The sequence below is a fragment of the Cricetulus griseus genome, assembly GCF_003668045.3.
Source record: "Cricetulus griseus strain 17A/GY chromosome 1 unlocalized genomic scaffold, alternate assembly CriGri-PICRH-1.0 chr1_1, whole genome shotgun sequence".
Classification (NCBI taxonomy): Eukaryota; Metazoa; Chordata; class Mammalia; order Rodentia; family Cricetidae; genus Cricetulus; species Cricetulus griseus.
In genome coordinates, this window is record NW_023276807.1 from 224845658 (window position 1) to 224861261 (window position 15604).

General features: G+C 50.7%; 1 protein-coding gene across 3 annotated transcripts; it reads right to left on the reverse strand.

Annotated features, from left to right (window-relative positions):
• Window positions 1–247: 247 nt before the first annotated feature.
• Window positions 248–15291, reverse strand: Sorbs3 (sorbin and SH3 domain containing 3). Of its 3 annotated transcripts, XM_035452742.1 has the most exons (15): window positions 15145–15196; window positions 14635–14728; window positions 12646–12736; window positions 12364–12450; window positions 12205–12258; window positions 10755–10816; window positions 10088–10230; window positions 9815–9867; window positions 9671–9717; window positions 9381–9495; window positions 5850–5975; window positions 3482–3793; window positions 2626–2729; window positions 2286–2392; window positions 248–1025 (listed from the first exon to the last, which is right to left on the reverse strand). In XM_035452742.1, exons 7-15 carry the CDS (start codon window positions 10152–10154, stop codon window positions 964–966), a joined length of 993 nt encoding a protein of 330 aa, XP_035308633.1. In that variant the 5' UTR covers window positions 10155–10230; window positions 10755–10816; window positions 12205–12258; window positions 12364–12450; window positions 12646–12736; window positions 14635–14728; window positions 15145–15196; the 3' UTR covers window positions 248–963. The 3 variants fall into 3 exon arrangements, with proteins under 3 accessions (XP_035308633.1, XP_035308632.1, XP_027246020.1); XM_035452741.1 differs by lacking the exons at window positions 12646–12736; window positions 14635–14728 and adding an exon at window positions 11279–11365 and having other exon boundaries at window positions 15145–15291; XM_027390219.2 differs by lacking the exons at window positions 10755–10816; window positions 12205–12258; window positions 12364–12450; ... (1 more) ...; window positions 14635–14728; window positions 15145–15196 and adding an exon at window positions 10586–10707.
• Window positions 15292–15604: the final 313 nt, after the last annotated feature.

Below are 15604 nucleotides of genomic sequence, written 5' to 3' on the forward strand. Positions count from 1 at the left end.
AGGCCCTGCCCTGCCCTGTCCCCGCTGCCATTAGCTCTCTGCACCTTGGTCAGATACTTGGTCCTTGGAGCTGTTCCACTCTGCCTGTCGTCCCTGCTGGGACAATGGTGATTTACTCCCCTCCTCCATACAGGCGGCCCACCTACCTGGAGCCACAACCCATGACAGAAAGAAATCCCACAATCCTAAATGGGCAGAGTCCTCCCCATCCCCCTACACCCACCCAAAGGAAAATGATTCAGACATGTCCCTGGTATCCATGTTTATTTTACATTCTCTTCCAGAGGGCACCTAGATACCGGGAAGAGCTGGAAATTAGGGCAGCAAGCATGTCTCCCTGTAGATCTGTCTTTTGATAGGTCAAGGGCAGTTGTGGGCCTTAGTCGGGAGGGTCCAGAGTATATGTGGAGGCCCTACCCAGGGGCTCAGTAGCCTCTGAGAAGAGGAAGCCTTGAGGCAAGGCCTCTCACTGGGCCTTGAAGGCTGACAAGGTGTTCCCCACCTTGCTTCTAGGCCCAGCTGGAGGCCCCAAGGGAAAGTGGTGGCAGGCAGGCTGGTGGGAAATGGGAGGAGGCCTTTGGTCTCTACTAGGGTAGGAAGCCGGTCCTTATTAGAGGAACCCCATGGGGGTGAAGCGAGAGCCAGTCCTCATTAGGGGAAACGCTGTGGGTGATGGGGACCTGGGGATCTGGTCTCAATAAGGCCTGGAGACAGCCTCCACATCAGAGCAGACTGTATTTGCGGGTGGTAAGGGGGGGGCTGTCAAAGGAATGCCTGTGACTCGCGGGTGGGAATCAGTCCAGGGGACTTTGAGGGGGTTCAAAGGGAAGGTTGCTGGGGTCTCTGCAGATGCTGGGAGCACAGGTCCTGGGGGGAGGAGGATGTGGGGGGGCCTCTCTCCCTCCTATAGTGCTACTGCTCCTCACCCCATCCTCGCTGGCTCCAAATTGCCGGGGAGACCACTCACACCGGGGCTACATAATTTCCAGGGAATGTCCCAAATTTCTGAGTTCTCCGGGAGACACCTGAAAAAGGAGACAGGTTACGCGGGTTAGGGCGCGCCCTCCGCTGACAGTACCTGGAACTGCAAGTAGAATCAGGTTTTGGGCGCCGGGGTGGTGGTGGTGGTGGGGGGTTGATTTCCTCTCATTCCTGCCCCCTAGCGGCACAAGCTTAGATATGCAAAGCTGCACCAGTAAACCAGCCAATGAGATAACTTTGCACACAGCACTAACTTCATTGAGAAAATAAGGAACTGGGGAGAAGAATCACAGATCTTCTATGGGCGCGGAACCCACCGATCTAGTAGAATACCTAGAGACGGGCACTGAGCTGCCTAAGGGAAGAGCTGGCAAGGTAAGCCAGGCTTCTTGGCTTGCTAAGACCCCCAGAGAAGCATGTGTCCTGGGTGAGTGAGGGAATATACTTGAAGTGGGCTAGTACGAAGGGGCTGGGCTTTCCATTTTCTTTCTTTTTAACTTATCTATACGTAAGTGGCCACATGTGGCTATTGAATACTATACCAGACAGCAAAAGTCCAAGCCACTCCCCAGATCATTATGGCTTATGCCACAGAAAGGGTTCTTTTTCTTCTTACCTATGCAAGTCTACAAAACTTCATTCATGGTATAAAAGAAATTCAAAGGCCAAAGTGCACTAGTGAAATGAGAAGGGCCACTAACCTCTGCGGTGTGAGAAGCATGGCTGGCATTGAGCCACCAAGAATCATAGTAGAAAGAGGAAACTATATTATCAAGAGTCATAGCCTATGACACCTCTGCCCAAGCAGTGCTTCAACCCTTTGGGTCCCAAAGTCTGCTTGTTAGGAGGCAAGGCATCTAGCCTTGGCCTGTCACTTCTCTCCTTGGCCTGTCCTTTCAAGCCAAGGGTATACAAGGCTTACGGCACCAGACAAGATCAACATGAGGCTTTGGGTCTTAGTCCTTGAAGTGCAATGTCTTGGGGCAGTAGGGAAGGGCTGAGATACTATATTGTTTCCCAGGTTGTGGGAGTAGGTAGGGGCAGGGTAGGAGAATCCAGATTCAAGACCTGCTTGAGGAAGCCTTGGTATATGGAGAGGAGGAACTGGAACCCTGTCCCAAATGTGACTCTATCACTGAGCATGAAATGAGGCAATTTTCCCTGGGCCTTGCATCTCTTCAGGACAGAAGGTAGGTGGGAGTGTTGGCTATGAATCTTAACTGATTTGGTACTGCTACTCAAGTCTCCAGGGAGACCCTAAGATTCTTCTTTCTGGCCTGCCCTCCCCTCCACAGGCTACATACCAACAAACCAGCCATCATCACACTGCTGCATGACATCCACACGGTCCCCTTCACGAAGTTCCAGCTCATCCTCATTCTGGGGTCTGTACTGGTACATAGCTCGGTACCTGTGGGAGATGGCAGCATAGCAGCCAGAGGCCTTAGGCTCCTTCCCAGACCCCCTGGGCAGTTCTACCAACAGCTGTCACTCTGGGTACCTCTCCCCATCACCTAAGCACCAAAAGACAAGCTTTACTTAGGAGTTCCCCCAACCCATAGGTGAAGGGGGGTAGAACCTGGGGATCAGTACTTCCAGTCAGCAACTCTCACATAGGGCAAGCAATCCTTAGCTAGTACTCACGGAGTCCAGTGTATATCTGTGGTGCTTGGGGAGGAGGCCCCCATTTCTATAGGACGGCTGGCGCCTCGAGGATGGGACAGGGCTGGTCCAGGAGTGCTGAGATTCTGGGGGTTCGTGGAAAGGAAGGAGAGCCATAAAGAGGGGGTATAAGGGAGGAGGAGGAGTCTGGAGTCCCACGGAGGCTGACTCCGTTTTCATGCCATTTCATCAAACCTCCAGACCCAGGTGGGCTCTGACTAGCTCGCTTCAGTGAGACTTGGCCGTGGGCCCAGGTGCCAGGCAGGGTGAGTGGCTGCACTTGTGAGCACCAGCAAGGACAAAACAAGCCCAAGGAGAAGCCAGGAGCAGCTGTACCTGCTCAGAGAGGCATGCTGGGTGAACATGTGGACCTAGGGCCAAGTGCACAATGAAGGGCTGCCAAACGCCTTTGCTCAGACCTAAGAATTAATCTCATCCAGTGGGAACTGTTAGCTTTTCTGCACAGGGAGACTCAAACCCAGAGAGTAAAAGCCACTTGCTTGTGGGCCACACTGCAAGCAAATACCAGAACCCTGGTACCTAGCACTACTTACCAAAGACATACATGTAAAAAATGGCATCTTGGAGGCTCAGGAAGTCTAGCCCTGTCACCCCAGTTGTCTGGGACTCCACATAGAGCTAGGTCCTGCCCATGCCTCTCTGAGCTGGACAATCAAAGATTAAAGCAACTTTAAGGGGATTAGGGTCAAATCAAGATTTGGCCATGCTAGGTTCTGCCCAGCCCCCCACTTCTTTGTCCGGAGGCTGTCCAGGAAGGATTACCAATGTGGAGCCGTGAGAGGATAAGGAAGGCGGTATGAGAAGCAGGCCACCTCACCTGGGTTTGGGGTCTGGGCTGCTCCTGGAGGGTGATGGGGAACGGGAAGCCAGAGCGGCGAGGGGAGGTCCGACCTCCCCAGTCAGTGGAGTCCACTTGTGCTGTGGCGGAGCTGGAGTGACAGGGTAGACGAGCCGTGGTTGTCAGATGAGGTGATGGGGGGAGCTGGGGGCTATCATCACAGAGCCGGAGCCGGGGCTCCCGGTTTATCTGTACGTAGCTGGCCGGGAAGATGCCTTGGCGTCCTGTGCCCGTGATGCGACCCTCATACCAATGTTCATTCACCTTGCGGATCAGGCAGATGTGTTCCCCCTGAGGGATTAGAGAGGAATTTGTGTCAGCCGGGGCTCCTTGGGCATCACACACCTGAGGGTGGCTTACCAGGGTCATCTCATTCAGGTCTAACACTTTACATGCTTGTGGGACCAGGCTCTGAAAGGGTCAACAGGTTATTCAAGGTTACTGGAGAAGTCAGGAAAAAAAAAAAAAAAAAGAAAGAAAAAAAGGAAGACTAAGCTTTTCTCATAGCAGGCAGTCCTGGGCTTTGATCAGGTTTTACCCCTGGCGGGCTCATAATGCTAACAATCCATACCTCCAATCATATTAGGGACCTTGGCTAATTACACAGATACAAACTCCAAAGCCAAGTCTAAGCTATGTGGCCTTGGGCAAACTGTTCTGGCCCTCTGAGCTTGCTTTCCTCAAGTGTTAAGTGGGATAAGCACCTGTTGTTGTTTCTATGAGACACAGAATCAAGGGAGGCCTTACAAGTGGCACTGGATAGATCTTAGCATGCTACCACAACTCAGTCCTGCCCCTGACTCACATGTCCTGTGACCCTCTCCCAGGGCAGAAGGCTTTCTCAGGACCACATACTGGTGGAAGTTGGAGTAGAATTGCCACCACCTTAGCAGGCTGCTCTCAGGAGGATGCCCCTTCCCCTCCAGTCCTCTCCTGCCCAACCATCCAGCCCACCTCCTTCCCTGTCTATCTCTAGAATCAGCTTTTCTTGGAAGAACTCACTAGGGGCATCTGTGGGCTTTGCCCCCCAAATCCAACCAGAAGGCCAGTTCCTCATCTCATAGAAACTTTTCACTTCCTTCACCATAACCTAACACAAAACATACATGTTAGTGACATCCCAGAAGCCACATACACAAATATATGTGCACAGATAAGGGCCTCATATTTGATACAGTACGCTTTAAATACAGTTTCTTTCTATTCCTTTAAAAATGTAGATTAAGATCCTCATGCCCTACAGTTAATAAAACACAGTGCTAGGATCAGACATGATGGCTCATACCTGTAATCCTAGTATTTGGACAGCTGAGGCAGGAGGACTACAGTGAGTTCCTGGCTATCCTGGTAGGCCAGCCTGGATGACAGAATGAGACACTGTTCATAATGTTCTTTCAAAAATGGAATAAACTGGCTAAGCCATGGCATGGGCCCATAAGCCCAGCTACTTAGGAGGCTGAGGTAAGAATATCAAAAGTTCAAGGCCTTGGGCTGGAGATAACCTCAGTGGTTAAGAGTATATGATGCTCTTGCAGGGGGTTGGAACTCCATTCCCAGCACCCACATAGGGGCTCACAACTACCTGTTACTCTTGTTTCAGGGGATCTGGTGCTTGCTTCTGGCCCACATCACACACACACACGCACGCACGCACACGCACGCACGCACGCACGCACGCACGCACGCACGCACGCACGCACGCACACAGGCAAACCACTCATACATATAGAAAAAAAGTCCAAGGCCTGCCTAGGCTAAATAGTGAGTTCAAGACTAGCCTGAGATATAGAGTGAGTTCAAGGTCAACCTGGGCAATTTAGCAATACCTGTCTCAAAATTAAAAGTAAAATGAGGGCCAGGCAGTGGTGGTACATACATTTAATCCCAGCACGAGAGGCAGAGGCAGGCGGATCTCTGTGAGGTTGAAGCTATCCTGGTCTATATAGTGAGTTCCAGGATAACCAGGACCACACAGAGAAACACTGTCTCAGAAAAAAAAAAAAAAAAAGTAAAACAAGGGATAGAATAGAGAACTTGCCTTGTACAGACAGGGCCCTCAGTTCAGTTACTAGTACTGGGGTTTAAAAAAAAAATCAAGAGTAACCTATTCAAGAGATTGGAAAAACCAAAATTCTGGATATAGTTAACAATTAAAAAAAATAATGTTCGTTTCATTTTAGCCGGGCGGTAGTGGTATACACTTTTAATCTTAGCACTTGGGAGGATCTCTGTGAGTTTGAAACCAGCCTAATCCAGGACAGCCAGGGCTACACAGAGAAACCCTTCATTCTGCAGGATGGCCTCTGTTTTCCTGTGTCCCGCTCTACCACGCCCCGCCTAGCCTCACCTTTCGGAAGGACAGTTCCACCTCTAGGTCTCCCTTGAAGGTATACTGGGCCACAGCGTCTCCGTACTCCAGCACCTGGTATGTGGGCTGCTTGATGGGCTTGGGGATCTCATCTTCGGGCAGCACCTGCAGGGAGGTTGTGAGAAAAGTTGAGAGCATAGATTAACCAGATACACACCTGGGCTCCTGGAAGAGGGAGCAACACAGAGGCCAACATGCACAAGGCTGCCCCCCGGTCAGATGTCATATCCAGACCCTGACAGCCTCGGAGGTGGCAGTGTGAGCAAAGGCTCTGTGAGATGCGCCATCCGAGAAGGCTTTGCCAGTGGAGACTTTTCAGTGCAGTGATGTGTGGTAAGACAGGCAGAGAGGATGGCGGATGCTATGACAGAAGCCAGTCTAACTACAGCCTTAAGCTGGGCCACACAAGCAAATGAAAGTGATACACTGCAGTGGCTGGAATAAGAACGGCCCCCAAAGCCTCATATAGACTAAGTCACTAGGGAGTGACACTATTTTAAAAGATTAGAAGGATTAGATGATGTGGCCTTGTTGGAGGAGAAAATGTGGCACTGAGGGTGGGCTTTGAGGTTTCAAAAGCCGAAGCCAGTGATATTTCCTCCTCTCTCTGTCTCTCTGTCTCTCTCTGTCTCTCTGTCTCTCTCTGTCTCTCTCTGTCTCTCTCTGTCTCTCTCTGTCTCTCTCTCTCTCTCTCTCTCTCTCTCTCTCTCTCTCTCTCTCTCTCTCTCTCTCCTGTAGCTCAGGATGTAGTTCTCAGCTACTGCTCCAGCACCATATACGCCACCATGCTCCCTGCCATGATGATAATGAACCAGGGCTCTAAAATTGTAAGCAAGACCCCAATTCTTTCTTTCATAAAAGTTGCCTTGGTTATGGTGTCTCTTCACAACAATGGAACAGTGACTAAGACACACAGTCCAGAGGTCTTGGTCAGGTTTGTTTTCTCTGCCCATTAAAGAATTAAAAGGCAGGGAAAATCTTGAATGCAACAGGCAGCAGCAGAGAGATCTCAAGCACACAGTCAGCTTCAGCAGTTGGAGAAAGGTGTTTACTGGGGGTGAGGAAACACGCACATGCAACAGACACACAGAGGAGAAGACCCTCTGCAAAGCAGAGGGGGAACTCAGGAAGCCAAAAAATCAAGTCTCTTCTGAGGGCTGGGTTTTTAAAGCTTCTGAACGCCCTTCCTCCCCTGGTTTAGGGTTGGTCTGTTGTAAGAAAGAGGATGGCTGACTGGCCCATCCTGACCAGGCATGGACTTGTTGAGTCAGTCCATTAGTAGGGATCTGCTGGTAGGACACAAGGGCTTATAAGGTCTTTGTTTGAAGCTGCCAGGCTTTTGTCTCAAGCCAGGAGCATGAAGAAGAAGCTAGCCATCTTGGAAATTCACCACAATTATTACCTAGTCATGACCCTTCTCTCTGTCTGCCTGCCTACCAGGGAAATCAGTCTAACTCCTAGGCTCTCAAAGGGTTCCAAGCAGCAGAGTAACTTGTTCTGAAACTGAAAATGTATGTATTTATTATTATTATTACTATTATTATTATTTGTTTTGTTTTCTCAAGACAGGGTCTCACTATATAGCTTTGGCTATTCTTGGGCTCACTATATAGACCAGGATAGCCTCAAACTCACAGAGTTCTACCTATTTTTGTCTCTCAAGTACTGGGCTTAAAGGGATGTGCCACTAAACTTGGCTCAGTTTGTTCCATCTCTTACTACTGCTGAGTGCCAGGTGGCCCTTGGTTCAACTGTCTTAGTCTCACCCCACCCCCAGCTCTGAATCCCCATGCTTTCTTGGTTGACTCTATTCATAAAAATCAATAAGCTAGTAGACCATTTTTCATTGAGCTGTAGATGACTGATGGACTAGATGACTGTATATACTGACTAAAACTTCAGTGAAAACAGAGAGATTAATGTATGGGTAGGTCAATCTGTAATGCCTGTTAAAGCAGAGCCCCGATTACAACAGCCTACCCAGTTATCAAAGGGAAATCACAAAGGAAATGAGAAAACAGTACGTTAAACAACAAATAATAATAATAACAGTAATAATAATAATCACAATTTGGTCAGGCATGATGGCACACACCTTTGATCCCAAGTACTTGGGAGGCAGAGGCAGGCAGATCTCTTTGAGCTCAAGACCAGCCTGGTCTACATAGTGAGTTCCACCATCCAAGGCTACATAAGGTCCTGGCTCAAACAAAACCAAACCAAAAAAGCTACAATCTGTGATACAGCTAAAACAGTGCTTAGATGGAAATTTATAGTATCAAATACTATTATTATTAATCACTAATATGAGTCAGAAGGATCATCATCAATTTGAGGGAAGCCTGGGCTACCTAGAGAGTTGCAGGCCAGCCTGGGCTGCTATGCAACTCTTGTCAAAGGAAAAGAGAAAAAAGAAGAAAGGCTAAACTTTCACTCTGACAAACTAAACAAGGAAGGTAAAAAATGAAAGAACAAAGATGAAATTGAAAACAAAAATAATAGAGAAAAACTAAGAGAGTCAAAAGTAAGCTAATGGAAAAGTCTGAGGAAATAAATCTATAGCCAGAATAAAAGAATACACAATTCCAATACCAGGAATGAGAAGACAATCATTACAGACATTCCTAACCTTAAAGAGAGAATGGGGCCAGGGAGATGGTTCAATGAGAGCAGAAGCCTGATGGCCTGAGTTTAGATCCCTAGAACCCATGTAAAAGCCAGATGAAGCAACAGTGCAACCAGGAGACCCTGCCTCAAGGTAGAAGGCAAGAACTGACACCCCAGGTTTGTTGTCTGACCTCCAGATGTGCACCATATCATGTTTGTGCCTTCACATAAAATCACATCCACACAATACAGGCATAGTATACTTTTTTATATGTGTGTTTTGGTTTGGTTTTTGGATTTCTCTGCATAACAACAGTCCTACCTGTCCTGGAACTGACTTTGTAGACCAGGCTGTCCTTGAACTCACAGAGAGCTACCTGCCTCTGCCTCCCAAGTGCAGGAATAAATATTTTTTAAAATATAAGGAAATATTATGGACAACTTTATGCCAGAGGCTTAGTTTGCTACAACTTAAGACACAGATACTAAAAATAACCTAACCTATAGGTCTCAGCTTGCATTTAGAATATGACTCAACACAGAATCTCCATCTATAAAGTGAGGCAATTATCACTCCCCAAGCAGCATGAGGCACAAACAGGTAATACACCTGAAAGAAGCCACACATTTACGGTGAACGGTCACTCACACATACGGGCTAGCTGAGATCAGGATAGAAAGATGGGCTCTCATAGTTAAAATCGGGGCACTAATGTGATGGTGGCTTCTGGGCAAGGGGCTCTTCACCTTCCCTTGGACTGGAAGATAGATTGAGTCCTGAACCAGGTGATGTGCAGGCCAAAGACATTCAAGAGAGACAGCCAAGAAACCTGGGGTCTGTCATCTAAGTCTCTCCCAACCCAGGGAGCCTGCCAGCCTACTTGTTCCATCTTTCCCACTCACCTCCACATAATTAGATGGGAAGATGCCCAGCCGGCCGTGGTGTTCCCCCTCCAGCCAGTTCTTGTCCACTTCTTTATGGATGTAGACAATGTCACCCTTCTGCAGAGTCAGCTCCCTGCAGGTGAGAGCAGCGTGTACCTCACCGGGTTCCTGAGCCGTTCTTCTTCAGACCCTGCCCTGCACACCACCTCCCCCTCCAGCCTTCTGCTCACTAAAGCCCCACCCTTCCCTACAGGTTCACAGTGCACACTGCCCAGGCTGTAAGCGGAAGGGCTGAGAAGGCCACTTACTTGGGGGACTGGGCCTGGAAGTCAAACTTGAGCCGGGCAGCCTTCCTCTGGGAAAGGGGAGAGGACCAGACAGAGCGGGTTACCTCAGCCAGACAGGCTCCTGCCCAGACACTCCCTGACCCCGGACCCTGGGGACTCTCTTACCTTCTTCTCCTCCTTCCTTGCAGGGCTGCTTCCCCTTTCAGGGGCACTAGGCTCTGTGGAGAAGCACCACCTCAGCTTGAGGAGGTCATGTCTGGGGGCATCGGGTTGGGATGGGTTATGCTCCCCCCACCCCAGGTCAGGCACAGGGAAGCAAGGACTCTGTGACCTTCCTGGCCCCCACCCTCCGTTTCTTGGGGCACCACATAATTGTAAAAGAACTTCCTGAGCAGGTAGAAGGCTATTCAGTGCCAACAAAAACAGACTTTGCCTTACCTCGGGCTGAGGAAGGGTAGACAAAATCTCTACGTCCCAGGAAGGGGCTTCCTCCTCCATCTGCCATTCTGTGGGGACTCAGGGATCCGGAAGAACCGAAGTAAGGTGCATGCGGGGAGCTGGGCCTCCAGGCCGAGGCAGTGCTGCGGGAACAGAGACAGTGAGTCACCTGTCTGGAACTTCACATCCCTCAGGGCTAGTCCTCATACCTTACTGACCTCCCAGGCCCTCCGCTACCCCCATCCTGTCTGTCCCCTGCCTCCCAAGGCGTCTTCCCTGGTCAGGGACTCTCAACAGGATGTCCTACTTCCCGTGCAGCAGAGGGCCGGGAAGGGTGAGGCCTTGGGTTAGGAAAGGAGAAGGCCGCCCTAGGGAACACGGGAAGTGTCGGGGCTCGGGTCCCACTCCTCCCAACGCCGCCGCCAGCCCCCCCACTCCCCCACCCCCAGTGTCCTGGGCTTGGGGCAGGTGGCCCTCAGGGAATGAACAAGCCCTTACAGAGCTGCGGTTGGGACACCCCTAGGCCACTTTTCCGATCTTCAGGCCCTTCCTCTGAGGTTCGCCCGTCCCCCATCGTGGGCAGGGCCATCGCCCCCTCGCCGGCTCGCGCCACGTCCCCTCCGCAGGGAACAGACCCTCAGCTCCCGCCTGCATCTCTGCCACTCACCGGGCTGTGGGCCGCTGCTCTGGGGCTGGCTGCTCAGGGGACCGTCGTGGTGCCTGCGAGTTCTGCACGGGAGACACCGGACATGATCAGAACTTGGGACCCTGGGGCCAGGGCAGCTGAGGCCAGTGCTGCCACCTCCTCCGGAAAAGTTCTCGGCTCTGGAGGGAAGGAGGCCAGGGAGGGGCGGGACGCGGGGTCCTAGAGGCGCCCGCGAGCCTTCGCGCAGGGAGGAGGCAAGGAGGAAGGAGGCTGGCCCTGGAATCCAGGGCCGGGTCGGGTCTGGGGGGGGGGTCCCCTGAGGCTGCGACTAGGGGTGTGGCCATGCGGGGTCGGGTATGGACTGAATCGGAGTTGGCCGGGAAGAGTTCTTAGGGGTCACTTAGAAAGTCGAAGCCCAGTGTTTTGAAGATCGGGCAAGGCTGAAGTCCGCCCAAGGCCGCCAGTTTCTAGTTCTGCCTCCTTTCCTCTATGCCCTGCTGCTATGGCTAAAGCCTTTCCTCTTGAGGCCCTCTGGAGGCTGGTACCTTGGAGGATGGCACACGGGTCTCAATGGCCCGCAGGTCCTTGTCCAGCTCTGCGCTCAGCTTGGCCAATTCTCTCTCTAGCAGGACCTGGGGAATAAGATTCTCTTGGGAAGTGCACTGTATTGGAGGCTGGTCGGAGGTCAGAAGTGAGAGGCTGGCCCAGGCAAACCTCGGGGAGAGGGGACCAGGAGAGGTTTCAATGCCTGTAGGCATTCTTCAAGGGGAGTGGGAAGATGTCACGTCATCCCTGTCACCAGTCCCCAACCCAAGACTCCAGTATTTCCTGGCCTTTTTAATTTTGAGGGAACCGGGTGGTGGTAGTGGTGTTGGGATGGGGGGAGTATGTTTTGTTTAAGAACCTGAGGGCCTGCCAAATTCCTTTCTGTTAGTTTCTATGGCCTTCCATGGCCTGGCTTCACCCACCCATCATCACACCACTCATTCCAGTGAGTTGAGCCTTCACACACACACACACACACACACACACACACACACACACTTGTATACTTAGGTACACACTCCCCCCACCCCAGTCTCTTCTTACACTTCTTCCTAGAAGGGCTATCTCTCTGCCTGGCCAAAGTCAGCTCCATTTCATGAGTACCTTTGATAACTCCAGTCCACACAGATTAGTCTCTTCTCGCTCTGGTGTATACATACATACATATGAATACATACATACATACATACATACATAACGTATGTATATATATGTATATGAATGATTTTGTGTGTGTTTATTAATCACCTACTGCATGCAGGCAGTGCCCTTGGTGCAGGAATAGAGATGAAAATGTATGGGACTAGAGCAAGTTAGAGCCTTGGGTCCAAGGCTTTTGTCCATGGCTAAGACCACAACCCCTAGAGTCATCCTTGTTTACTGCTGACCCTGGTGCCTTTCCCTCATTCCATCTAGCAGTACTCACCTCAATGGGCTGTGCAGGTGTCTCAACAGGGTCATCCACCAGTGGTTTCTTGGGCTGCAGGGTGGGAAGGATACATCAAGGAGGATGACCTCACTTGGAACAGGCTCCAGCTGAGGGGTGTGTCCAGGTCTAGAGGACCTTGCTAATCCTATCCCTCACCTTATGCCCCGTTTCTAGTTCTTGCAGAAACTGGTTCCAGGAGTCCTCTGTCCAGACATTCTCTACTTTCTCTCGACGTCTGGGTACCTGCGTGGACATGAGTGGCTGTCAGCTTGAGTGGAGGGATACCAGGGTTGGGGCTACAGTCTTCCCTTGATATGCCCGTGGGTCCCTTCCTAAATATGCAAGCCGAAATCAGGGAACTATCTGCGCTATGTCCATGGATGGGTATGGCTGGAGAACAAGCAGCAGAGGATGGTGTTGGCCAGCAGGAATGTCTACCTGATTTGGGTGTTGGAGCCCTGAAGAGGATGGTCCGAAATTATAGTTAAAGGTGTCTCTAGATGTCTCTTCTGAGTGGCCCCAGTTTCTTCTGAAGAAAGAGAAAATACCACTTCAGCTTCCTCTTAGAAAACTGAGTCATAGGTGAGAAGGTAAACAAAGAAGGGCTGTACCCCTCTCCTCTCCCACTGTCCCCATTCCCACAGGAGGAGTCTACCTGCCCCCTTACTGTGGAATTAGTGTTGTAGAGCAGACTGTGTGAGTTCCAGGGTTAAAACCAGCCTCATCACCTAGGATCTGTGTGACCTAGGAGCTATGGCAAGCTGCATGGAGCCTTGGGCTCAACACCAGTAAAATGGGAGTGACTTACAGGAATGTGTGCTAGGTGTCAAGCTAAGGACCTATATAAACATTGCTCTATGGGTGTCCAGGATCTCTCTTGTAGCCTTGGGCAAAAGTATCCTATATTGTGTACTAGTGCAGCTGGCTTTCAGACTGCCATAGCCAAGTAGTCAGATAAACCGTGCTGTTTAGTAATCCTATACACTGTGAAGAGGTATTGCTCTCATTGTTAATAAAAAGCTGATTGGCCATGGCTAGGCAGGACTTTTAGGGGCAAGAGAATGCTGGGAAGGAGGAGGAGGAAGCAGAGGAGAAGGAAGAGAGAAGTCTCAGGAGTCCAGAGAAGATGTGGGGAGAAGATGAACTTGCTGTGTTGAAAAAGGTACTACTATGTGGCAGAGCATAGATTAGAAACACGGGTTAATTTAAAATGTAAGAGCTAGTTAGTAACAAGCCTGAGCTATTGGCTGAGCATTTATAATTAATAATGAGTCTCTGTGTGGTTATTTGGGAACTGGCTGGCAGGATAGAAAAGTCTGCCTACAAACCATAGCCCAGGATGTAAGACTACACACAGTTCCAAGGAAAACCTGTGGGCATCTCTGTCCAGGAGACCTGGGCAAGTTGTTTTGGGTCTCTGGGCCTCAGGTTATATAGGACGTGAATTCAGTGATAAAAACCCATGTGGCTACCTCAGTCACTGAAATGTCCTGCTGCCTGGACTCTCCTCTAGGGTTTCTTTCCCGGCTGGCTTTCATGTCCCAGCCTCTGGTTTTAGTCTGAAAGTTACCCATGGGGCAACTGAATAGAGCCTATCAAATGATGGCATGTCTGACCACAGGGTGAGGATTCATCAGAGTCATAATTATGACTCTGTTCTCATTTCGATAATAAAAAGGTGATCATGAGAATGGAACTTGCTGTTTGCAATAGAAGGGAGCTCCCATCATACGGGAACCTGTGTGTTAGAATGTTTGCAGACTTGCTATATGCCAACCACAATGCAAGATGCACACACTGGTTCACTCGGGTCCTCACGACCTCCCTCACTACCCCCACTTACAAGATGGAGACGTGGGGCTCAAGGTTGAACGGCTAGTGGCAGGGGGCTGACCTCTTTTCACTACTTCCCTGTTGTCAAAGGCCAAAGGTCAGTGATGGCTATCCTAGTGAACTGAATTCTGCCCTGGAAAGGCACACACACCTAGTGGACTTAACCACAGAGCAGAGTTCCTGCAGCACCTGAGCACTCAGCCCAGGGGAAGGAGTTTCTTCCTGTCCCTCTCTGGAGGGCACCTCTCAGCCACAGTCTAGTGGAAACCTGGGTTCATCCATGTTATTGGTCTTCTCTCAGGTTTTAAAGTGGAAGGTCACATGTTCAAGCTGCCCTTAACAGCTTCCATCCCTAGTGTCCTGGACACACACATGACACATAACTCATGGTCTCTGGTTCTACGAGGATCTGGTCCCTGATGCACAACAGGAATGGCTCTATTCCTGGCTATCTTTGACCCTTGTAAGTTGGAATATCTGCAGTGGTGGAGACCCTCTGAACCCCAGTAGAGACCCTTTCCTGCCTGCTCCCAGGTTGTGCCAGCTTTGGCCACGAGGGGGCACTAGTCTCTACATTGCTTGCCCACAGCTCACCCGCTAGGCGTCACTGTTGTGCCAGACCTGGAGGCAGGTTTTTGCTGGGGCCCTGGATGCCTGGGGTCTGCAGGAGAGGCACGTGAGGAAACCACTGGAGGTGAAAGAAGACAGATTAGGACTAGGGTTGGGCAATTATTTAAGGCTGTGGGTACCCACCTCCATCCTAACACCTGGATTACTGGCTCACAGGCGTAGAGATGGCTTCCTGGCTAGTACTTGGACTTTGTACCAAGAGCTTTACAATACAAACTCTTAATAACAGTTTGGGGCAGGTGGTATCCCAGTTCCACAGATAGGAATAGAGAGGTCCAGTGGAGTCTGGTCAGCATATGGCAAAACAAGGGCTTTCTGGGCAGTGAAGGAAGTCTTAGTCACCTCCTACCAGGGGATTTAGTGTTCCCGGAAGTGGCCCTTAAAATCTCCTTGTGTGGAACCACACCACCTGAGAAGCCTCTAAGCCCAGGCCACAAGTCACCAGGCACAGACCAGTGAACCCGTATTTCTCACCTTTAGGTGGGTCTTCCGAGGTCCAGTCCAGCTGCACGTCTGGAGAACAGAAAGGTCTGGGTCACCAATGGGACAGAATGAGGACAGGGCGCTCCAGGAGCCTGCCCTAGCTGCTCCCAGCCTCCCTTCTGCCTGGAGCAGGGGCTGAGGGCTGAGTCAGGGCCTGAAGAATGTCCCGAGGGAGGGAAGGAATTAGGAGGGCAGCTTTGGGAGGGCTTGAAATGCCTGCCTCTGGCAGACTTTGGGCCTGGGAGAGCCAAATGGGCGGCAACCACACCCTCTAGCTCCTCCTGGTTTATTCCCACACACACCCTCTCCTGACCTCTGTAGGCTTGCCCTGGCCATGCCAGCTTGTGGAAGCTGTGTTTCCTCTCTATTTCCCTTCCCCACCTGCACCTCCTTCTAAAATACCTTCTCAGTTTGCCCAGAACCACACCTCCCAGTGTTCAGGACTTTCAGG

What these genes read in the sequence shown, in the direction of transcription:
- Sorbs3 (XM_035452741.1), bottom strand. Translation starts at nt 10,154, where the DNA reads ATGGCAGATGGAGGAGGAAGCCCCTTCCTGGGACGTAGAGATTTTGTC. An exon ending in CAAGGAAGGAGGAGAAGAAG is followed by an intron (nt 9,718 to 9,814) that starts GTAAGAGAGTCC and finishes CCCCTTTCCCAG; the next exon opens with AGGAAGGCTGCCCGGCTCAA. An exon ending in TCCCATCTAATTATGTGGAG is followed by an intron (nt 5,976 to 9,380) that starts GTGAGTGGGAAA and finishes ACCTCCCTGCAG; the next exon opens with GTGCTGCCCGAAGATGAGAT.